At 38.8% G+C, this 24,996-nt stretch overlaps 1 protein-coding gene across 1 annotated transcript in view; it reads left to right on the forward strand.

Moving 5' to 3' along the window:
* GRID1 (glutamate ionotropic receptor delta type subunit 1) overlaps positions 1 to 24,996 on the forward strand; it is a gene marked incomplete at both ends in the record, with an annotated part of 544,988 nt that overhangs the window by 283,642 nt on the left and 236,350 nt on the right. The window contains one exon of the mRNA XM_082486453.1: positions 19,349 to 19,554. Coding sequence (XP_082342579.1) covers positions 19,349 to 19,554 — 206 coding nt within the window. The remainder of the gene's footprint in view (positions 1 to 19,348; positions 19,555 to 24,996) is intronic.

The following is a 24,996-nucleotide window of genomic DNA, read 5'->3' on the forward strand; positions in this document are numbered from 1 at the left end:
ATTTTTTGATGTCTAATTGAAGTCTGGACATCTTCCCTCCCTTTTTCTGTCTTATGTCCTTCAGGAACTATGTTTTTTTTTTTATGAATGAAGTAATCGCAACCCTGCTTACATTGGTAATAAAGACACAGAATTTAACTTTCTAATGCTACGGTTATTAAAATTGATTAAAATTAATCACTGCCAATGACATAAATCATATTTTAATGCAGTTTGGTTTTGCATTGCTAGGTGTGGTGTAGCTGGTGGCCAAAATATTCAACTCTCTCTACCTGTATCCTATCTGTATATGATGAACAGACCTAGTGTTCTGACAATTTACGTCATGGGTCTATTAGTTATAGTAGCTCAGTACTTTCAAAGTTTTTACCTAGAATTGTTTTATCTCTTTACCAAGTGCTTGGACTATGGTTAAAGGTTAATATCAGAACTTGAATATTTGTATGCATCATGATACAGTTCCTTAGATGTCTAATAAAAATGTGTGCATTCATCTAGTGTATCAGATTTAATAAGCATTATCATGATCAAAATCTGCTAGTACCAAAAGACACCTTGCCAATGCTTTCTTAATATTATTCCCTTTCCAAAATAGTTGGATGATGTTTGCTAAAATGACCACCTGCAGAGGAAGGGCATGTCAGCCTGGCAAGCACAGACCGATGAACACAGTTGGCTACAGATTATTCAGGATCAAGGCAGCAGGAAACCATGGAAAAAAAAAATCTGCTCCTGTATGGAGAGCTGGCATTTCTCTCTGTATAAACTAAACATCCCACCTCTATCCAAATGGACTGGTTTTGCCCATTTCTTTCTCTGTCTGGAAATAGTAGACCAAGCTGTCTTTTCTGATCTTAGTCTCTGTCGGGCAAATGAAGGGGGGCACCGGGGGGAAGGAATATTGTGCTAAGAACTTGCATACACTTGAGCCTTAGAGCCCAAGCGAGAGGTAGGGGGAATGCCGCTCAAGTGTGATGGGCAATTTGGAGGTGTGCTACGGAATATCACATTCCTAACTGCAGCAGAATATAAAAAGAAAATATACTGTTGAATGAAATAAAACCTCTTTAGAGTGAATTCCTTCTTGTAGGGGAAGAGTTCAGGCCTGATCCTAATGAGTTCTTAACCCTTTTCATGAGTTTGCTGAAGTGGCACAATGGATCTTCAGGAGCTGACCATTCGCTCTCTGAATCACAGCCAGGTCCTAACCTACCAAGGCAGTGGTTCTCCAAAACACCTCACCCAGCCCTGGTTCCTCTCCTTCCCCTCTCTTGTAGCTCTCTTGCCCTCTCCTCCATTCTGCCATCCCCTGCTGCAGCACCTCTGGGCAGTGTGGGAAAAGTAATGTCACATGGAGTTGACGGGCACGGCAGAGAGGCATCTTTGGAGATTCTGGAGAGGATCCTGGCATCACTGTTAATGAAATGTATGTTACAGCATCACCGTAGCAAGGGGACTTTTGAGGTAAACCAGTTTGCAAGCGTGAGAACATATGAGTTAGGAAAGGCTTTTGGACTCTTCAGCTCCTTGCCTGGCTATGTCCCTTACAGGGCAGTGGCCACCCCGGCTGACTTGCGGTGCTTGGGGGAACTCCGCCTGCTGTTTTACTAAGTCCCTGAGGGGACCACGCTGTTTCAGAGACGCTTTAAAGTGTGGTGCAGGAGCCCTTTTAGGGGGAAGGGGAGAAGGTGATAGACCGTTAATGGGAGGAGTGACTGATAGGTGAGGGTGGGGTGAAAGGGAGGGTGCTCTGGTGTAGAGGTGAGTAGATGGGGTCAGAGTCGAGTCCAGAGAATTGCACAGAAGAAGGAGCGATGTTAAAGATTTTATAACTGCTGCTGTGAGGAATGATAACTTCTAATTTTATTAAATCGCCGTTATTTATATGCACATATTAAAAGCAAAAGTACAGAGTTATCACTTTCCATGTAGTGTAATCCCTAAAAATTGTATCAAATAAATGTAATGAACCTGCCGGATATGGTAATTATAATTTTCGGTCTAACATAACTTTCAGCTGCTTTTAGTAGAGGCTAAAAGAAATTGGGCATCTTTAAGTGGAGCTTGACCATTTTGTTTGTAACAGTAATCAGATTCTGTGAAATCTATTAATCTACTAATAACAGACATTCAAATTAGTTAAAGTGCAGCCTGCAACAGAAATAGGCACTGATGTCTGATGAGTGAGAAATCAGACATTTGAGTGTATATAGACCTTTGGAAAGTCTTTAAGAAGAAAGAAGGTGGTGTCTGTCTAAAGACACAGTGATGTTTTTCAACCTCTGTCGTATAACTTGTCCTTTTAACTGTCTGGTCCTATTCTTTACGTAGAAAACTGCAACAAATGGCTGCTTATATCTTTAAAGGCTGTATTTGCAGCTTGTTTTTATATTTCCACTGACAATGTCACAAAATTGTAAACACAAATAGAGAAAAGGAAAGTTCAAACCCTGGTCTTAAAAATCTACAAAATATGAACTTCCATTTATTTTTTTTTATTTTTTTAATATATATGTGTATTATCCTGTTCAGTTGGTTGAAGGGAAATGTAAATCAAAGTGACTATTTATTGCAATGGGAATAAGGGATAGGTTGGTTAAAAAAAATAAAAAAGGAAGAAAAGAAACTAAGATATGAAACATCAAAGGCAGTGTCAGATAAACATCACAAATTCATTCGCAATAGTGAATTATAAAATTGGGAACAAGGAAAAGTTTTTGAACAGGTATTCTATAAACTTATTTTCATCATAATATGTGTAAGATGCAAATTTTAATGATTATGTAAAGCGGTTTTGGTATGATTTATGTAATTGAAACTATGTGCTACATTTTTTGTGGGATATTGTCTGAATACCAATGGAGATATTTCTTTTAAATATTTTCAACTTGATGCTTTCAGAGTATCTGAGTTTTTCTGGTGGTTATTTTAAAAAATATATTATTTTAAATATTAGTAGAGGCAGTTTTCAGAGTGAGGGAGGAATTAAGACAATAAGCCTATGCAACTGAGGTTTCTTTCCTTGGGATAGATCCTTTCTGGAGTCACAGTATTGTCTAATCCTACAGAATGTGATACAGAGGCAACTGAGAGTTCCGTTTTCTTTCTTGTTAATTTTGGGTTATTCAGCGTATATCCTTTCTTTTCTTTTGACATCTGTGGTCAAGCCGTATGAAGCCCTCGTGCAGATGAGATGGAAATTTCCATGAAACTTTGTGTGTACTTCCCCCTACTCATGCAGTCACCTGCTCACAATGATGCAGCACTGCTGAGAATGCACTTGGTTTTCTGCTCAGGTTTATTTTCAGGTTTATGTTGTTGCTTTGTTACCTTTGCAAATATTTTTTCAAAGCTACACAAACGTTCATTAAATTCAAAGAGTCAAAGATTTAAGGCCAGAATACTTTGACTCGTTGTGTAACACAAGCCATAGAATATCACATTTTTATTTTCAAATTAAGCTTCTGAGTTCTTTCAGCTATTGCATATCTTTTAGAAAACTCTCACGTGGGGCTTGTAAACATTTAATCGTAATCACTACATCTCAAAAGAAATTGTTCTGAGTTCAGTTTTTTTCACTGGTTTAAGAAATTGTTTTATTTATTTTCTGATTGTTTTGATTTCGATTCTGGCTAACAGACCTCCCTCTGCTGTTTTTTCTGCTCACTGAAAGAATTTTCTATCCCAAGTTTTATCTTTGTTTAAATTTTCATTAGACTTAACCTTCTATTCTATTCTATAGAATGAAGCTCTTCAGTCTCCCGCTACGAAGCCCGCTTCCCAGACTCAATAACTTGTGTAGATTTGTCCTGGGTTTTTAACGTTCGCTTTGAAGAGCGGACACTGGGAGCTGCACAGCAGTGCTGAAGTAGCGGCTTTCCGTGTGCCGCTGACGGAAGCGATAGCCCAGCTCTGAGCCTGCGTGACAGTTTCTGCTTCCACTGAAGGCATGAGCTCCTCAGGAGCGCGCGACTCCTTCTCCCTCAGAATTAAGATAACGCAGTAAAGATTGGCCAAAATAGTAACCACCGAAATACTTTTAAATCTGAAGGTTTCAAACATGACTTAGAAACAATTCTTTTCCTTTAATTTATTTATTTAAAGACAATGATTTACTGGAAGCACCTTCCATAGCGGCATATTTTGTTTTCCCGGCTGTTCTTTTGGAAGACAAGGAAAACGGGATATCTCAGTGCAAGAAAGCAGTGGCATTCACAGAGGATGAGAGTAGCGCTCTGTTTGGTGTCCCTTCTTTGGGAGTGAATAGAGACGTGGCAGGGGTAGGCGCAGCGAGAAGGGGACCTCTGGCCTCGTGCAGAATGGGAGAGAGGAGGAGGAAGGGGAGGAGCTAGCATCCCTGTGGCAACGGGGAGGTGGCAGCACAGGGGCAGAGTTTTCTGAAGGTGGGATTTAACAGGTTTTATGAATAAGAGCATCCATGTTTTACAATCTCTGCCTTTTTTACAAGGGCATGTAGCGATAGGATGAGGAGTAATGGCTCCGAACTGGAAGAGGGAAGATTTAGAATAGATATTAGGAAAAAAATTTCACTCTGAGGGTGGTGAGGCACTGGCACAGGCTGCCCAGAGAAGCTGTGGAGGGCCCCACTCCTGGAAGTGTTTAAGGCCAGGTTGGACGAAGATTTGAGTGACCTGGTCTAGTGGAAGGTGTCCCTGCTCATGGCAGGAGGCTTGGGACTAGATGATTTTTAAGGTCCCTTCCAACTTAAACCATTCTATGATTCCGCGTTGATGGGTGCTTGTCCTGGATAACTGCACTTTGTCTGGAATCTTGCCCAGTGTAGCTGATGCTTGATTTCTGAGTAAAAGTTTAAAGCAACGTATATCTTTGTTGACCTCTGAGAGAAGGAGTCCAACTGTTTGAATACAGAACTGACATTGTCACGGAAGGGTTATCTCCCTGGCCTAATGATTGTTACTCTTTCTTTTTTTTTCTTTTTAAAAAATCTTTGCGAGTGGAAAGATCCTTTCCAGTTTTCCAGCATCTAAACTTGAAAGAGACGCTGTGTTGTTTTGGTTGTTTGTTTGGACTCTTCTCAGTTGATTTTGGCTTGTGGGTATTTTTGGTTTGTTTCTCTGTCTTCACAACCAGGGCAGAAATGTAAACGCAGTAACAGGCTTGAGGATACGCTTCAGTTTGTGTTGTTTTTTCCTTTCTGTTCTTTAGTAGTTGCTAAAAGAATTTGCCTCAATATTCCCATGGCACTCTTCGGTGTCCAGTTCTTTCATTTTCACAGTCAACCTTGGTATCTCTCTTCACATCTCTAGCCCATGGGACTATGCACTTCACTAAATCCACTGCAAATTTCAGATGATTCGTTCTCTTCTCTTCTAAGTAGGTTTTTTACTCACTGCCTCTTCAAATTGTCATCAGTGCACTGCAAAGTTCAAGCAGGGTGGTGTTTTTTGTTTTTTTTTTCCCCCCTGGTATGTTTATCCTCAATTAACTAGTCTATATTTATTCTAATATTCATCCTTTGGCTTCTGCACTTAAACTGTACCATGTTTGTTCAAGGGAAATACTTTTATTGCTTGTTATTGTTATTATATGCTAAAGCAGTGGTATCCTATTACCCCTACCTGCCTCTCATACTACAGAGATTTAAACAGATACTCATGTTTTTCATAAGACTTTTCCTAGTTGGGGCTGGGAAAGAGTACTTATAGACACATAGATAATCCTTTCAACATTGTAGAATCAAATTGATCATTGATCAAATGGAAATGAATGACTGCTCTATAAGAAGAGAGTAGGGACTTATTCCACTCTTTAAAGAAAATTTAATTTGTTTCAATTGGTGAAATATAAAATAGAAAAAATAAGATGATATAAATTCATGGATGTATATGTGATCCCATTGTACTTGTATGAAATAGAAGAGGATGTGGGAGTTACTGTACCGGAGGGGAATATGAGTATGCAAATCAGAGATACATGAATAGGAAAATGTTGTCATCTTTTCTTCATCCCCCAAACTTGGAAGGCCTGGCAACAGGGGGTGAAAGAATGCATAAATCGGGATACTATTATAATATAGCCAGAAACTGATATTTTTAGTATTTGACTCTTTCTACATAAAAAAATAGAAAAAAAAAAAAATTCTACTCTGTAAAGAATTTAATCCGTGACCTCCTAACTCTCAAGAGCATAACTTCCAGCTCGCTCTCTTTCCGGTGTTAAAGCACATTTTACTGGTCATTCATTCTGCTTTTTTGAGCAAAAGACCTGTGTTCAAACAAACACTGAATACTTGTTTCCAGGGGAAAAAAGAATGGTTCTTTTTCATGCAAACAGTACAGAGTGTAATAGAGCCTTGGAGGTGGCTGGGCTGTGAGGTTTCAAATACTGTCACTAGATATGCACAGCAGTGGTTCTGGGGACATGTCAAAAGAAATGAAGTGTGAAACTGTATCTGCAACCTCTTGCCAGAAGGTTTTGAAATAAGGGTGTTTCCAGCAGTTTACGTGGCTGTCTCGTTCCCTGAAATTTACAGCTATATTGTCTGTGCTGCTGTAGAAGTCATTGTAGTTCTATCTCAGGAGATGCATCTAAATAAATATTAAGGGCGAGAAGGAAGAAGGTGCAGATGAAATCTGTTAATGTACTCAGTGACCAAGAGCAACATCATGATAGAGGAATGATTATATGAGTGAATGAAGAGATTTGAAAAAATTCCTGAACTGGAACGAACCTTATTTTTGCTAAAATGAGGAGCGTGAGATGATAAAATAACAAAGACGTCTAAGCTGAAGAAAATAATTCAGTGTTATTTTGCCTTCCGAAGATTTCCAGCTGGCATTCTTAAGTGGTCTCTTGGAGATCTGGGTCACGTTCTCCTGACATGAAGTCTCTCACCCTGCACCCCCAAAAAGTTACTAATCATATGAACCGAATATATTTCAAAGACACAGAAGTGCTAGAGCATATTATGTAGCATCAAAGCACTGTGATTATCAGGATGATTAAACTCAAATCTTGAAACAACTAAAAGAGGTATAAGCTATTTTCAGTGCGTGAATGAGCTCGTAGAGTGAGAAATGTTAGTCTTTATCTGGTCATTTTATGATTAATTGTGGTACGTGGAAGTTATTTTAAAGCTATAAAGAGGAAGAGCTTGAAGTGTTGTGCCCCAGGAATAAAAACTTGGGATATTACCTGGTGTGAGGAGCAGAATAAAAGATAAAGATAAAAATAAAAACTCTGTATGTTAATCTGAAAACCTGCAGCTGGTTCATCTAGAGTTCAAATAGATGTTCCATCCCTTTATACTAAAACATCACATGGTTAAATTGTTCTCATGATCTCAGGAGATTTAGTTTTTTCTCAGGAATAGGAATATGTAAAAGTAATGTGAATTTACTATCTTTTATATTTTCTTTTCACTGCATTGTAGTAATGTAATCTTGTCTTAAGGAGAGGGGTCTGTTTTCCCCTCTTCAGCTATTCTACAAGAATAGAAAAATGAGAAGTCAGTAATTACATTAAAATCTTGTCTTTAATGATTGATGGATTTTTGGATGCCCAGCAGTGACATATTATCCTATCCTTTCTGGCATGACATTTTGTCCTCTTCCAAGCCGTTGCTTTATTTAAAGTAACTGAAATTAGCACAGTGTCTGCTCCTGTGAACTATGTTAAGGTGTGCAGATTTGCCAGCACCCACGAAAGATACCAGTACCTGCACCGTGCTGCTCACCAGAGACGGTCTTCACAGCCTTTCCTAATGATAAATTTTTTCCCACTGCCATTCAGAATTGCTTAATTCCTTTCCAGTAAATTAGAAGACATTAGCTAAGGAATTAAGTTAATTAGGGGGGGCGCGGAATAGACCTCTTCATTCAGATGTTAACCTTAGGGTATATTGGACTTCCTAACCGGCCTTCATATTAATGGCTGTAACGAGTCGATAAAAGCTTGTCAGATTTTGGGGGAGTTGCACTGCAGCTTTGTCTTGATGAGTCCCACAATCAAATCTCAATTTAAATTTGCTGAGGCGTACAGCTCTCATTTCATTTACACATCTCTTTATGCAAAGTAGGTGTTATAGTAACCCCCAATTTTATAAATATGCAAATAAAACCCCCTAGTGTCACCGACGTAAACTGAGAACCCTGAGTACTTCTTGCTTTTGAATGGGAAGTTTTGTTTCCCTTGGCCAAGTACTGAGGTATCTGAGCCTAGATTTCAAAATAACTTTCTAGTTAGTTGCAACTGGAAATTTTTGGGGACTTATTTTGCTGCCAAATGGGATGGCTGCGACTAGTAAACAAGGGACTCCTACTGTACTTGACTGCTTTTAGTCAAAGAAAGGTATTTTAGTTAAATATCTGTGGGACGCATTAATGGAGTCAGAAAAGTCTGTGTAGCCATACGCTCCCATTTTCCCATTATCCTTTTCTATAGCTGAGTTTTTAACGAGGAGGCGCTATTTTCCTAAGCCTGTAAATATTTCTCTTTGCTGTTGCCCTATAGAAATACGGTAAGGAGAAGAAGAGAAGCTATTGTTACAGGTGGTGGCTAATTTTCGAACGGCGTGCTTCAGTGAAGCCTGGGTAATGGCTCTTGTGTCTGGGCACATATGAAACACATCACAGGCGTGCTTGTCGAGAGCAAGGTTCCTCTGCCTTCACAAAGGCCGTGTACTCAGTCATGGGCGCAAGCTGTTAAAATATCAGGGTTGTCCTTTGGCAAGGAGGGTTGCGTAGGAGGATTGGTTAAAAAGGAGTGAAACTTTTTGCTTGTTTTTTTTTATTGCTGTTTTAAGAAAGAAGGGCTTCACATCCAGGAGGTGGAAATGCGTTCTATGTGTTTGAAGTGATTATCTCGGTTATCATCATAGGAATAAATCCCAGTGTGTAGTAGCTGTGTGAACACTTATTCATATGTTGAGAGGTTTGGTACGTGGGAGGAGACTTGGCTTGAGTTTCCTTACACGAAGCTAAATACACACTTGAATGTTTGTAGGACTGAGGCCTAAACCATCTCATTTTTCAGTCTGTTAAAACGTGTTACTTTTGTTTGCAATATGACGAGCAGAGAATCTTTTGGCACTGATCTTGGTACAGTGTACCACCTTAGTGTTACTGGTTGTCCTTTCGGTAATCATTACTCATTATTTTCTAAAAGCACGGAGCTAACAGGAAGGATGCCTGAGGAGGTTGTAGCTGATGACAAAGTATAACCAGATTCATGTTTTTATTCTCTAGCATGTTGTTTGTTAGTGGTGGTTGTTTGGGTTTTTTTTTCCTCCTCTGGGATCGGAGTCAATGTTGTTGGAGAATGGAGTACTTGTATTTGTCATCATACTAAAAGTAGTTGTCATAATGCAAATGAATAATTGGCAATTGATTTTTTTCTATTTGTTTGTTATTGGCATGTTCTTACAAGAGGGACTAATTGACGGTCATTATATGTGACGTGAACTTAGATTTTGTTTTCAACTCCCTCCTGCTCCCACCAAGAGATTTGTTATCTCAGTAGGGATCCTTCTCATCTTGCTTTTAACAGAAAACGCTGGAGAACAGAGGAGCCTATAATTGATGATTTTTTTTTTTTATACTTTTGCATTTTTCTGCAGAGCTTTATGGAGGCTATATTTCAAAAACGGGCTTTAAAAAAGTAGGAAATTAAAGAATGATACATATATTTTTTTTCTAATTTTCTGAATTCAGTGTCTCTGAAAATGTGCTTTGCGAGCCAAACGGCTAGCCAAGGAAATTAAACTCCAGCTACCACCGTCCTCATTACAGCCCGGTGGATATCATTTAAGTAAAATAAAGATTGGCCTGAGGGTTGTTCTTTGTGGGTTCTGTGCTCAAAATATGCACGTGGTTGTCCTTAGCTCGCCAAGTGGTTCAGGATGGGCTTGCTGGGGCAGGTGAGCTGTGTGCTGCTCGGGCTCCATATGAGCTGGCGTCCATATGGTGTGTGTGGTGTGGTGACACAGAGCCTTACTGATAACTGCGGCTTGGCCCTGACTCGATCACAGCGCGCTGTACTAATGGTGATAAGGCTGAAAACAAGGTGCGGATTCGGTGCCTGTGTTCCACCATCTACTGAAGGCTCTGAAAAGCAAGCAATGGAGCAAAGCTGTGGCATCTGCCAAAGTGACTTCTAGATTTCTCAGTGTAGAGCATTGGAGATGGTATGAAATCAACATCAGTAAGGGCTCAGTTATCCAAATTCTGAGGCTGGTTGAGAAACAGTAACCTTAAAGAGAATTCCGGTTTCCTCATTGAAGAGGACTCCATCCGTAGATGGTGCCAGCAACGTGAAAACTGGCAGCTCTGATGGCCTTTCCGTGCAGGGCACCTGACTTTTACTTGAACCTGCAGAAATATTGCAATGGGAGAAAGTTTCTTCAATAGAGAGTTGAATTACTATTTGTTGACATGTAGTTAAGTCGGTATAACATCAACTAGCTCCTGTAATGTGTATTTATAGCGTATACTTTATAAACACCTGTACAGTATAATAAAGTACATTGAGATCCTTAGCTGAAAGGAGTCGTATAAATGCAAGCAATAATTATTGTTACACATATAAAAGAATAAGGTCTTCCTGCCAGTAGCCTTTCCTCGAGGGGGAGTTTAATTTCTTTATCTGCAGTAATTTCATTGCTGTCTCTCTCGAGATTGGAATGTGCAGTACTTAAAGTTGATTTAAACCAGAGGGAGGCTCACTCTGCAATCCATTGAAACCAAAGGCTTGTGCTTCTACCTTCTCTTTGCTGGACACTTAGCTATACACAAATGAATCTATACAGAATGAATCTTTGAAATTCTGAGGTGCCTTTTGGTTTTCTCTACATGAGAAGAGATACATTTTGCCTCTCTGCTTAAGGCATTCCCTCTGCACACTTGGTTTGATTCAGAATGCGCTTACTTGCATTTACGTATCCCTAGTTTAGGGTTACCAGTCTTATTTATGAAGAACATAGTTTGTGCATCAAAGTACAAACACCAAACTTACAATACAGTAACAATAGCACTTGTGTAAAAGCAGACGGGCTTACAGTCCCAACATACTAAACGGACACTATTAATCCAGATGTTCATGTAAAATAACATGGCTTAAGGAAGGTGCATCTAAGTCCTCCAGAAGAAGAAAGATATCTTTTCCTTACGTACTGGTGGTTGGTTGTTTGGAATTACTTATGCTCAGCCATAAAAAATATTAGGCTCATTAATTTACTGCAATAATTAAAATTAATTTAGGTGAAAGAAATATTTTGTTTAAACTTAAAATACAAGTCAGTGATACTATAGTTTCTGTCAATACATCTATTTTTGTCTCATAAGAAGAGACAGCAATAACAACTGCATAGTGCCTTTAAAAGTATTTTAACATATTAACAGCAATAGCGAGATGAGAAGCTATTACAGCTCATTTGAGTGGTTTACCATTGGGCAAACAGTTGGCAATTATTGCACTTGGAAGAATTAAATGGATGATTTGAATGGAAATGCTAGTTCTTCAGGGAATTCCCTTTTTACACCAATTGTAGCATATGTCCACATTTTTTTTCTAACAGTAATGAATTTCCTGAGGTGGTTTCCCTTGTGCCTTTGAATGCTAAGTGTTAAAATCAAGCAGGAGAGACCTGTAGTTGACCTTTTATGCTAAATAGAAAAGGGCTGTTGTAGCCTTTAAAAGCCTTTTGTGCTTCTGGGCCTCCTGGGAAGCTCCAGTTACCTTCAGACTGGATCAGCTGTTTCAGGTATGAAGCGTCAGTTGTGCAGAGTAACTCTTTAATATTTTTTTTAATAGTGATGTCAGCCTTCTACGGTAAGTTGAATCTGAAAACATCTGTTTGTGCATGCAACACATCTGGCTTTATGGTGTGTTCTGTCCCTTTCCCATCTGTTCAGGAGTGAAAATCACCAATACCTATGACTTGTGTCTATTCGAAGTCCTTGTCATATTTAAAAGCCTGATAACAAAATCATGTAAGCAGTATAACTGCCCAATAAAAAAATTTCTGCAGCCATTATGCAGGCTTCAGCCTTTGATATCACAAGGGGTTCTGAGTAGACTTTTGCATTTGATTAATCCTGATGCTTGTATCAAAATACATGTGGTAAGATTTTCAGTTTCTACAGAGAGGTGGACAAATGTCAGCCTGTGATCTAGATTTAAATGGCAAATCAATGTTCCCTGCACTTTTCAAAGATTACGTTTCTGATAGGCTGCTTTATTCTTTCCAGAAACCTCTGTTTTCTTGCTTTTCTCTCATAGAATCATAGAATCAGTGAGGTTGGAAGGGACCTTTAAGATCATCAAGTCCAACCATTAACCTACCCTGATAAAAACACCACCACTCCTAAACCATGTCCCTAAGCACCTCATCTACCCTTTTCTTAAACACCTCCAGGGATGGTGAATCCACCACCTCTCTGGGCAGCTTATTCCAATGTTTAATAACCCTTTCAGTGAAAAAATGCTTCCTAATCTCCAATCTAAACCTGCCCTGACATAACTTGAACCCATTTCCTCTTGTCCTATCACTTGTCGCCAGGGAGAAGAGGTCAGCTCCCATCTCTCTAAAACCTCCTTTCAGGTAGTTGTAGAGGGTGATAAGGTCTCCCCTCAGCCTCCTCTTCTCCAGATCTCTTTGAGAAGAGGCTATGCAGCCTCTAGGTCTGGGCAGCGTTACGTAGCGCCCGGTTGGTCCGACAGTACAGGCGTTGGCATGTTGCTTTGTGTTTCATCGGTGTTAGCAGAACTATCTGGGAGAGAAAGGTGTAAAAAGAGGAGAGGCCAACGGGATCCTGAAAATTCCCGGGTTAAAATGCTGAAGGTGAACTAATCTGGCTGCTCACGGTGCACGTGGGCTTAAAGGAAAACGGTGCTATCCTGTGGAGGGGGCAGCCACTGAGAGTTCCAATGCAGAAATACACCTGTGTAGTACATAGAAATACATCGAGACCACAGCTGCCTGAGGAATGCCCTGCATTGCGGACTGTGAGTTGTTGGGAGACTGTTAGAGAGAAGTAGCGCTCCACGACTGCTCCTGGTTCACGCTCTGTTTGTCAGAGACAGGTTGTGGAGCTCAGTAGAACTTCTGGTACAGCTGTTCTTATAAAGCTGAGTAATTAAAAAATCCAATTTAATTCATGGAATTATTGTACTTGCTATTATATGTACTTGCTATTATAACTACTACCTAGTTACTGACTTCCTTTCTTTTTAAAAAAAAAATAAAATAGGGTATAGTTAAAAAGATGTTACTTTGAGCTGTGGCGTATCTAAAAGCGTACAAGAAGGCAAAGGTTTTTTTTAGCAGAAAGTTTTTGAAGTGAAACTTTATTAGGAATTGGGTGACTAAATCACAGACATTGTTTTGAAATTGTGATTTCTAATGTTTGTAGAAAAATTATCTGGCTGATAGCAATTATCTTAGCCCTGATTATGGAAATATGGCAGGCAGAGACACGAGGAAAAGTGGCAGGTGGAGAGAGATGTTACATGCTTGCAGAGAGATTGTAAGAACAGAAGAAAAAAATGTTCATAAAAGTAGAAAAAAATACCTTAATAATATCATTTCACATTTGCGTTGGGATCCAATAAGCATTTACATTCAAATATTAATGTATCTATTGTAACAGACTTTGTTATTACGCTTTCTGGTCTATTCACTCTATTTGAAGAGTTAAAATCATATGGTGAATATTTAGGTTGAAAATTTCAGTGCTTCCTCACTGTCTACTTTTTCTAGATGATTTGGGCAAAATAATTCCGTTTTGAAAGCATAAATAGTAATTTTTGCTCTATTGTTTGAAGGAAGAGAATTTTGTTATTTATTAATTTAAGAATAGGAGCTACTTCTGAAGTATGTCCGCTTTGTTTTCTAAAATACCAGAGTATATTCAAATCCTTCAAGTAGGTTATTCTCTGTAGCGAGGACCCAAAGATAATGATTCTATGATTCTATGATTCTATAATATTCAGATCATTCATTCAGAAAGCATACAATGCAGCAGGAGTCTGATCATCAGAATGTGCATCTCTGTTTCTTACACCGCTTTTATTATCCCTTATTTCTTATGTAAGCAATTTGCAGTTGCAAAAATGAGGGACAACAGCCGTTGTAAAATAAAATGAATGAAACCCGTGAAACGGAAGTGGTTTAGGAAACCTGTTTCAGAGTGCTTATAGGTTATCTTCCAAATCAGTGAATCCTAGAATGGGTATTTTATTCTCTCTTAAGAAACGAAGTAATAAGTGGGAAGTATTCTGTCCAATTTGCAGTCAAGAGAGACAAACTTGCAATAAAGTGGAGTGTCTTTGTATTAAAGGTAAGAAATAGTCATTTTTGTCTTATCTTGGAGCTTAAGTATAAGTGTGTATATATATAAAATTGCCATGATATTGTTCCTAAAATGTTGGGATAGCTGAATATATTTTTTACAAGTGTATAAATACTAAAATAGTGAAACTATCCAAGTCTTCTTGGAGCTATTCTCACTGCTTTAAATATATTGCCACAATAATGTTCAAACAAAACTAGCTCTGGAAAAAAGAAAAGCGTGAAGCCTACAATCGCCAAATGAGAAAACTCAAAAGCTCAGTGTTTCCTGCCCGATCTCTTTTTCACACTTATTTACTTTTCCCTCTTAAAAGTGTGTAAGTGAAAGGGTTGCTGTAGGTCATTTGAAAATAGAGCTTGGTGACAATACTCCAGTCCTTCCAGAATTTGCTTGGTGATGGATAAGAAGGAAAGGGTGTGAAATTATTTCTTGGTGCTTCTTTAGCCTTGCCTTCAGCTCCAGCTTTGTACTTCAGCTTGCTTCTGGCTGTTTTCTACCCAAAGTGAAATGTTTCCCGGCCATGTGCTGCTTCTATTTCTGTCAAGTGAGGTTAGGAACTGGTCTTGAAAAGACAACCTAATGCTCTCTACCTCCTGGAAATGTCTTTCTACAATGAGCCGTCCTTAAAGGCCAGCTGTGCTCAACCGCACAGGTGTTTCACACAGAAATAATAGCTTAAAGCTGCTTGTGTCAAGGCCAAGAATCAGATCCTGTAAATTTGTGAAAGATGAATGCTATGGTAGACTCTGCAAACGTTTTCAGTATAAATAAAATTACCGATAAATACAATAAAATGTAATTACTTGTAGACGACAATAAGCTTTATGTATAGGTAGCTAATGCCACATTTAGTACTATTATTTTATGTTTGTGTTCCAGTCAACCAGCCTAACCTCCAGCAGGAAATGATACATTCCATTATTCCTTATAGCACAATAAAGCCCTTTATTTATGGCAAGCATTAGTTTTGCAGTCACAGTGACAGAATTCATATCTTAGCAGTGCATCAAGACTTTCCTTTCCCTCCTTGTAACAGTTATCCCTGAAATTGTCTCGGTCTTCTGTTGTCAGACCTGAACATATGGTGTATCTGTCAGAGTTAGGAAGAAGGCTCTCAGCTGCAGATATTCTCCCTCCAGCCAGATGTGACAGAAGAGACACAAAGTTCATAAGGAGTTTGCTTTTCTTATGAAGCTCTAGTAAATCAGTTCCGATTCCAGCCTGCTAATTTCACATGATTGTGGCTGACGCTAGAGTATTGTTAACATAGCCAATTGTATGGTTTTACAGATGACTTTTATGAGAAATGCTCACCTGCGGGCATTTTGTATAGTGTCATTTTCCTCCTGGGGTGCAGGTGTTGCGTCATCTTCAAGAAATTGATATGGTCTAAAGAGAAACTTCCAAATACTGTCTCTGAAATTCTGCGTGTTGAGCACACACAAATCAGGTGGGGAATTAAGTAATTAAAATAGTACTATGTGATTTTTAAGGTTGAATGTAGGCTACACTCTGAGCAAAAGTAACTAATTGGAAAACTGAAGGTGGAGATGGCTGTAGGGTGCGTAGTTACAGCAAACTGGTCTTTCATTTGTCAGATGTTCCAGACACAAGTGTTTGACCGTGATTGAGTTTGGATTGCTGTACTTTTCCTATAAAGTATGAAATAAATGAGCACAAGGAATTATTTTATTAGTAATAGTTCTGGATAACCCTCATGTTAGAATCTGAACTTTTATTAAAAAGCTACTGTTAAGGCTACAAGAGATGGAAAGCACATGTATTTTAACAGACAAAAGCATTTATAGAATCCTTTATTAAATTCTATATGACTTTTATAAGACTGCTTTTAATCTTGAAGAAAATGAAGGATTAACTGTCCTAAATTATGAGAAGAGGGAAAGAAATTCATAACTGTTTCTGTGAATATTTCTGTTTGAGCTGCCACGAAGCAAAGCTCAGGTTTTTTTCTTTTATGTTGTGTGGATTTGTGTTCTACTAAATGGAGGAAAAAAAAATGAGGCCATCAAACTCGCTTTCTTATGTGATATGTCAGATAAAATTGAGCCTAATTCATTATGATTTATAAACAGATGCTCCTGCATATGTGCATGTGTCTGTGTATTTATGTACTGATACATTTTAAGAAATGATTGCCCTCTTGGTAACGATGGCAAATAATTATTTGTGAAAAAGATCCCGTTACGCAGGCACCTAAAATTGTTAGTGAGCTCTGAAAGCACTGCTCTTCAGTTCCCACTTCCACCTTTGAATCCCCACCAAGCCTTCTCCTCCTCCCCAGTGTCACATAGGAACAGGCGTGTCAGCGTTCAGGAAGATAGTCATGCAGTTATTTCTAATTGCCAACACTGAATAAATTCACATTCACTTATATCTGTGAAAAACTGACAGATTGTGCTTGTACGTTTGAGCTCGGACGGGCTCTTCTCCCTCAAATATCGCTTTGTCCTCAAGCTGGAAGAAGTCGGAATCCTTTCCATTTTTCAAATTGGGAGACAGTCTGTTTTCCTTAGGGGAAAAATTTGTAAGGGAATACAAAATGCTCTCCCAAGTCCAGATAGTCTTAGCACGTGCATCAAGTGTGTTGCGCTGGTCTACAGCAATATTTCTAACCAGCAGGTCAGCAGGTCAGCTGAAAACATAAAGCAAAAAACCTAGAGCAATATCGGCACGGTTAATCTTTTGTAACCAGCTTGCCTTTGTGCGGTGATAACGTTAGATGCTTGCACAAAAAAAGACAAGTCGTTACTAAACTATAAAAAAAGGGCATTTTCTTACCGCTTGTCAAGCGCTCTGGTAATTTGGAAGGACTAAACATCATTAAAAGAAAAATCTTTGTGTTGCATGTATCACAGATCCAGGAAGTGAGCACAGGTACAGTAACGAATGCTGGTTTACTGAATTGAAATTAGCAAAATCCAAACTTAGCTTGACAACTTTAATAAAATACTTCAACCCGTAAACAAGAGTTGTTTGTCACTGTCATTATTCCAACATACTTGCAATATTTAGCAGTTACACAAGTGCTCGTTTTCTGGCATTTTCCAGAAATGCCCGCAGAACGATAAACCCCTTCCTTTCCTCAGTGACTCAGGCTTTTAGACAGTGAGCAAGTCCAGCGGGTATTTGGCAGTGTGCTAAAACCGCTATAGACGCGCCTAAGCCACCAGCAAAACCCTTATGAGTGAGCGCGCCTTTCCTGCTGGTGGGGTTGGCCGGAGCGATGATCCTATCGACTGAATCCAAGTTAGAAAGACAGTAGAGTCTGCAGCGGTTGGGACATGCCTAGCTTAAATTCTCTCCCTTTTTGGCGTTTCTCTGTAATTCAGCTGTTTTCTGAAGCTGGATTAGTCACATTAACGAGCGTTTCCATGTTTGGGTGGAAACACAAAGCTCTTCAAGGTAACTTTCAGTGCTTTTCTTCTGGATGTAATGTTTGCTAGTCACCTTGCTGACCCTCATACATTGCACTTGTACATGAGCTAAATTCTTTAACTGCTGTAGCCTCACAAGGTGTTACTTGTATCAGGTTTCCTACGATGTTTTTAGGGGGAGAAAAAAGTAGTAGTTCGCGTGCATATTCTATGGCCACGTAACACCAAGATTGGTGGTGGTCTAAAAGCCCACCCAGACGGGGCAGCAAGGCGTGCTACTGACTTGAATCAGACTAGTTTTCAGTCCTCGGACTTTTCTTCCAATGTCTGTGGTATTGACACTTCGAATTTTGTCAGCAGTTGGTTGTTTCCAGGACTTAAAAAACCCCACCAGCTGTTACGATCTAGTTTATGGAAATCATTTTTTATATTGAAATCATAGAATTACGGTAAAGTTTTCCGAAGAATGGGTTTTGTTGTGGGAACAATAGATGTACTCTAACTTACACCATTCGGTTTCACCCATGAGCTGAAATTTAATGATTAAAGTGCGAGAAATGAATATGAGAAAAGAGAGTTAAATACTTTCTTATTCAAGACAGTAATATGCGTTTGAGATATAATTAAGGGGTCATAATGACATGGTACAGTTGTGCAGTTGTGCCAGGTCACTGTTAATTTTGAGAGCAACCTGATTCAGTATGAGATTTGACCTTTTTCTTGCTCTAAATTTCACTACAAAATAAACACTCAGACATTTATTATAGAAAAACGCTGAGAGTCATGAAGAGAGTACTGTTTGAACCAGTAGAATCATCATGAAAATTATGTAAACTGTGTTCCTCTGTGTTAATGTCCTAACACATGTGATAAGGAAAATAGTGGTTTTTTTTTTTTTTTTTTTTTTTCAATCAGCCTGAAGTTGAGGGACAGAGCTCAAAGGAACAGATTTTGAAGGGCTTTGTTTGCATGATTTCCCCTACTGAAAGCTATTTTTTTTTTTTTTTTTACACTATAATATATCCTTTTAGTTTGGGGCTTTGCGTGCTGTTTCACAGGTTTACAGGTTAATGCTTAACCTTTGGTTAGGTAGGTTATTTATAGGAGAGGGAAAGAAAAAAGGGAAGGATTCTGGATATTGTAATTATTTAGTGGAAAACGTGGGCATGATCTTATGTAAGACAGGTTGTGGTAGAAGGAGAGGAGCTTAGGGGTGAATGATTTATCCTCCTGCTTATTCATCCGTGCCCGGATTTCTGCATTCCAACTCTGATACTGTTGGGGTGGGACTGTCTTTTTGTTTGTCCAGTGTTAAACCCTGTGGCCTTGAGCTTTTGGGGAGGTGTCCACAGCCACCCAAATATGTGCACTGGCTTTTCCTGAGAGCCATTCGGAGACCTCTGGGGAAAAGTAATTGATGGTATTTCCCTGTTGGCATTGCCTATAAAAGGGAGCTGTGGAAGACGGCTGTGTGGAACACCGTTCTTCTGACAGCACTGCAGGAAAAATAGTCTTTTTCCACCTAATTAGCGATGCTTGCCTAATTGGCGAAAGTTGATGCAGTGGTTTTTTTTCTTTTTTTTTTTTTTTTTTTTTTTTTTTTTTCTTTCTCCTGTGTTACAGATATACGCGGACTGCAGGGATTTCTCGATCAGGCCTCGAGACTGGGACTTGATGTATCATTACAAAAAGTGGACAGGAACATCAGCAGAGTCTTTGCCAACCTTTTCACTACCATGAAAACAGAAGAGCTGAACCGCTATCGGGACACATTGCGAAGGGCTATCTTACTCCTAAGCCCGCGGGGAGCCCAGACTTTTATTAATGAGGTCAGTGCACAGTTGTTTTTATCGTCAGTGTTTCAGGAACATATATGATGACTTATGCAATACCTTGCCATGTTTTCTGAAGCGGCGAATTTTGACAACGCTGGTTGGTAAATGTCAAATAAGATTGTCAGACTCTAGTGTTGGAGAATAGAAATGTCAGGTACTCCATGTAATGCATACTTTGTGGTTAATGCAAATGGGACAGCACGGGCCAGATGGGCACTTCCAGTATAATATTCAGCTCTATCAGGCAATCCTTTCTTTTTCTGGTTGTCTTCCATACCAAAGCTTTTGACCTGGATTTCAACCACTGTCGATAAGTGACAAGAAAATCTACTATTGTCTACTAGAAATGAAACATAATGTGCCTGAGAGAGTCGTCTTTACTCTGGAAATCTCCAAATTCCTGTTAAAATGGCACGTTATTGGTGTTTGAAAGCTGTATCGCAGAGGTTTCTATTAAGTACGAAGTAGGATTATGTGTTTGTCTCTCTTTCTTAATGGTTTCTTGAAATCATTGAGGCTAATTAGGACAGGGAGGTGGCTGTTGGGCAAACTTGTAATTAATGTTGTGCTACGGGCTAATTTTGGGCATTAATTAGTTTTATCCAGCTATTTAATTATTAAATAATGAATTATTTTACAGTGCTTTATATGCCAGCTGAGAAGAAGAGTTGGATTCTCAGTATAGGTTTGTGTGCGTTCATTACCAAAGAATTTGGCAATGAAGTAGTTTTTTTCTTTTTTTTTTTTAACTAACCAAGGATAAGACTGAATGAAGAAATTAAAATGTGGATGCGACCTGTTTCCAATTATCGGTTTTGCTGCATCAAAGTCGGCTAAATTAAAAAAAAAGTCAACTTAAATTAGCTTATTAGTTTTTTTTTATCAGATCAGCATAAGTAAATTCTCCACATTTATGTTCACTGGTGATTTTTAAATTAATAGGGTAAATTGCATCATAAATAAATGAGGTAAATGAGTAGCTTGGGAAAGACTAAGCACAGGGAAAATTCTACTCGTGTTTGGGCATATACGGGGATTTTCAGTACAGGAATGAGGGAGTAGTTGCCCTGCAAGTGTAATAAGCTATACACAGCTCAGTTGGTGGTTTTATTTGCTTCGTAGTAGGTGTCCAGCAAGAATACACATTGCTTAGTTTTCAAGTGAGTCCTGACAGAGTATCCAAATCGGGTACTAAAAAGAAATCAACACATGTGTTTTATTCAGACCCGCGCTGGTAGAATGTCTGTCTCCCTTCAGCGCACAGAGCTCCAGAAGTGTTCGTAAGAGCTGCGTGTGTGCGCTGTCAGGAACCCTGCAGGTCTCTCGAGTGTTGGGGGTTAATGTATGAAACTGTTTTACTACTCGCTTCACCTTAAAGCAGTGTGTATTATAGACATTAAGGCTAATGATCTTGATATATTTCCAGATCCCTGCAGGAGTTTAACTGTGGGCAGAAATGAAAAGTAATTTATTTGGCAATCTTCCTATATTGAGTCTTTATTGATTCAGAAAAGCTTTATAAAAGAAAATTTAAATCGTGGAAAGGAACTCTCAAAAGGCTTGAGATGCGAGGTACAATGGTGCAGGGAAGAGTCCTTCGCTAGCAGAGGCTGGGCTTCCATTTTGTGGAGAGTTATGATAACTGTGATTCCTCGATATCTCAGTCGGTAGGTGCAACTCATTGCCTACAGCACAATTTCAGATCGTCTAGGATCACAACTTTTGGCTTAAATGAAATATGTATACTTAAATAATTTACAGAAATACATCATTCACAACGTGCAGCAGTAAGTGCCTTTGGGTTTACGTATTTCCACAGTTAGTAAATATTCTGTGCTATGGGTGCTTATAGCTATATAGCATCCAGTGTTGTTACAAATCCAGCTGTGCATCTTGGAAATTGAGGCTGTGAAACAATTTCCCTTTTCAGTTTTGGGAAGAAAATCTAGGTCTCTAAGAAAAATGTAAGTAGTAACCTGAGAGGAAAAATAAAATACTTTAGTTTTAAATTTTGGGGATATTTGTTTTCATCTCTCTATTTTAGCTCGAATTACAAATAAGAACTTAAGAACAGAGAGAAGAAATTGGATTTAAACCTTTGTTTCCATAAATTTCTGGAAATGAAAAATTCCATGTGGAAAAAGAGGTTCAGTATTAAGATTTTCAGTTTTGCTGAGTTGATATTTTGTAGCAGGGAGAAAAATGTCTGAAACACTTCAACTAGATCTTATTAAGGTCTGTTGGTTAATAACACATCTTCATAAAAACCAGATGTTGCACACAAACCCTCCTGTGGAATGCAGAACAAAAATAAGAGACTTTCTTAGACAGTGTCAGGATTATGAACCCTGATATGAATCGTCTTAACAAATTTTTCCTAGCACAAGTCATAGGCATCAGCCATTGGAAGCTGGTACAAGATTTATTTTGCCTGTTTCAATGTTGCAAGTGATACATTTTTCCTGCTAAAAAGATGGATCCAGATTTCTGCCTCACTCATCATCTCTTGGGTGGGCCAGAGAGATCTCGTCTGAGTTTGGATGCACGGAGTTAGGGAACTCTGACGTCTCATAAATGAATAACTCTAAATCCTAGAATAACTAAATTTTAGGATTATTTCTTTAATTTTTGTTTAAGCGTCATTTTCACTTTACCGGCTTGGCATCCTCAATGCGGGGTTCTGTCATGTGTCAAACTTACTGCAGCAGAAATTACTGACATTTTCATAAGTTTTCAAGGTTTATTATTTGACTGTAAGAATAAAGAGAAGGATAGAGGAAAAAAAAATCTTTTGAATGGTATAGGTATAAACATGGAACGAGCCTTTATTCAGAAAACAGAAGGTAAATGCATTTATAAAATGTTAGCTACCCTAGGTTTTTCATTAAAAGGTCACTTTGGGATTAAAGCAAACCTAATCTAAAGAAATTGTGTCCCTCCTTAATCGTTTTGAGACAAATGTTCCCTTCTCCACCTGCAAAAATCCTTGATACGTTTGGCCTGGTGCCATTGTTCAGTTTATATGCAAAACCGGTCTCGACTGTAACGGGTACGCGTGTAACAGTGAAAATCATATTTTGAAGAGTCTGATCTCCTTGCAAGGCAATATATAGAAAGAAAAGAAGAAAAACTGGTAGTTCAGAAATGGGAAGAGGATTTATTACTTTCAGCTCTTCTTATTAGTCTCTTTGGCCCAGACGCAGGACCTGAGACTCAAAAGGCTCCTTCTTTGTCACCTGCCTTTTCCGCTTACCAACGGGTACAGTTTTTGTGTTGCAAGTAGGGGTATATTTGTATGGATTGCTTTTATCATTAAGGGCTCTACAGTACATAGTGACATGAATACATGGAAAACAGTTCAAAGAGAGGTGACGAGAATGATAAAAGGGTAGGAGACCATGACCTATGAAGACAGGTCTCAGGAACGTGCTATATACAGCCCGCCTAAGGGAGTATAACTGATAAATACTTGAGAAGAAACATGAGAGGAGGGGGAGGAGGAATTATTTAAGGTGAAGATGGGTGGTCTAACAGGAAGTAATGACCTGAAGCTAAACAGGGAACGCTTTCTAACAGGGAGGTCAACTAGACAATGGGAGCGCTTGGCAAGAGAGGTCAGCGAGGCATCATTCTTCAGGGTGTTCAAGAGTTCACTAGATGAAACACTTGGGTAACTGAGTCGGGCAGTCTTTCCTGAACTAGTTTGAAGGATGTTCTAGGTGACCCGGAGCCCTTCTGAAGGCATATCAGGAAGTATTTGTTGTGTGAATAAATTCAGACTTTGTACATTTTGTATGCGACATATTTGAAGAGGAGGAAGAGATCTCGTAGTTTAGTGTTTGACAAGTTTCCTATTGCAAATGTGCAGTAATTGTTAGCTGTGGAGGGTCTGGTTTTTTTCTTCTCCACAGAGCACATATGATTTGTTTGGGACATGTGTGTTAATGAGATTTTTCTTTGAAACTGTAGGTGATATCTGTTGCTTTATAGACTTCAATCATCCTGCTTTCCAGCATTATTACTTTTACTCTTGAAAACCAGCGAAATGGAGGCTATAACAGAGTTGCATGTGGCTATTGATTGGAAAAGAGAAGGAATTCTTTGCTTTACAAAACCTTTAACTCGGCATGACTCGGTTTTTCGCAGCTTCGCTGAAGTGCAAAACATGTCTGTTTAGGCGCATCTTTGAAAATGATATCACGCCTTGTGCGTCTGTCTTGCCTGTAAGCTCGTAAGCTCACTGCAATAAGGTTGCTAGTATATGTGTGTCTCACTGCAGCGTGCCGGCTAAAAGCAGAGCTCTTTGCATGCCTGTAGAGTAAACAAGTTAAAAAAACCCCCAAACATTTAATAATAAAAGAGAGCAGATTAATTGCATTAAAAATTAATGCAAAGACCTCCTATCACTGCAGCAGGGTTTTCTGAATCACTGCAATCCTGACTTGAGCTGAAGCGATAAACTTGCAGTATAAGGCGAAGTTTGTTAAACAGTTGTAGCTTATCTCTGCCCTGTTTATGTGGTCGCCTCTTTGTCCTCACTGCAAAGCAAAGGCTGCTCTCTGTTTCTCTTTAACCCTAGTTCATGTCAAACGTTCTGACTGGTTCTTTAAAAAAATATAGATATTCTGCTTTTGGTTTAGGCTGTTGGGATCATTTCGCGCTGATTTGGGGCCTGCTTTCATTCCTGGTCATTGAGGATGCTGAGTACCTTACTCTCAGAGCACCCCTGATTGGCACTTGTTTGTGAACTACGCTCCAGACTTCTCTTTTTTTTTTTTCCCTTCTGCAGTTGGTGATATGCTATTAGTTGACTGGAGCTGCAGGAATTATTTATGGCATCTTGAGCAGTCTGCACACACGAGGAATTGTATGAAATGGTTTTTCATAGGAGGCAAAGACCTTTACTTTTCAGAATTTAACAGCAAAAAAAAGTTTATTGCTAATTTTCTGGCACTTGGCATTTCATATTGGCATACATCTCTCTTTTATTTGTGTTGCAAATGTTTGGCATATTAGTCTGTATCTGTGTTTTATATACAGTATATAAACATCTTGAAATATTGATATATAACTTTGGGAAAATAATATTATGCCTCTTCTGTTTTTAGAAGGCAATTTCTTTGTTTAAAGAGCTGGTAGTGAGTTGTGAGTGCTGGTAACAGAACTGTAGAAATAATACATTCTTCTTTCAATAGTTCAAGTTAAATTATACCCGCCTTATTTTTTTTTTTTTCTAAATCCTCCTCTGGTTTTCTCTTTCTTCCTCAGAGCTAAAATCTTGTCTGCTATTGTTGACATTTGCAATACAGTAAGACTCTTTGTGCTTAAAGAGAATAATAATCATAATTAAAACCCAAGCAAACCTCATTAAACTGCTAAAACCTAACTGAAAACAAAGCCTCCCATTTTGGGATAAATTGGCTTAGAAGCAAGTTT

This window comes from Vanellus vanellus (genome assembly GCF_965231255.1).
Source record: "Vanellus vanellus genome assembly, chromosome: 7".
In the NCBI taxonomy this organism is placed as follows: domain Eukaryota; kingdom Metazoa; phylum Chordata; class Aves; order Charadriiformes; family Charadriidae; genus Vanellus; species Vanellus vanellus.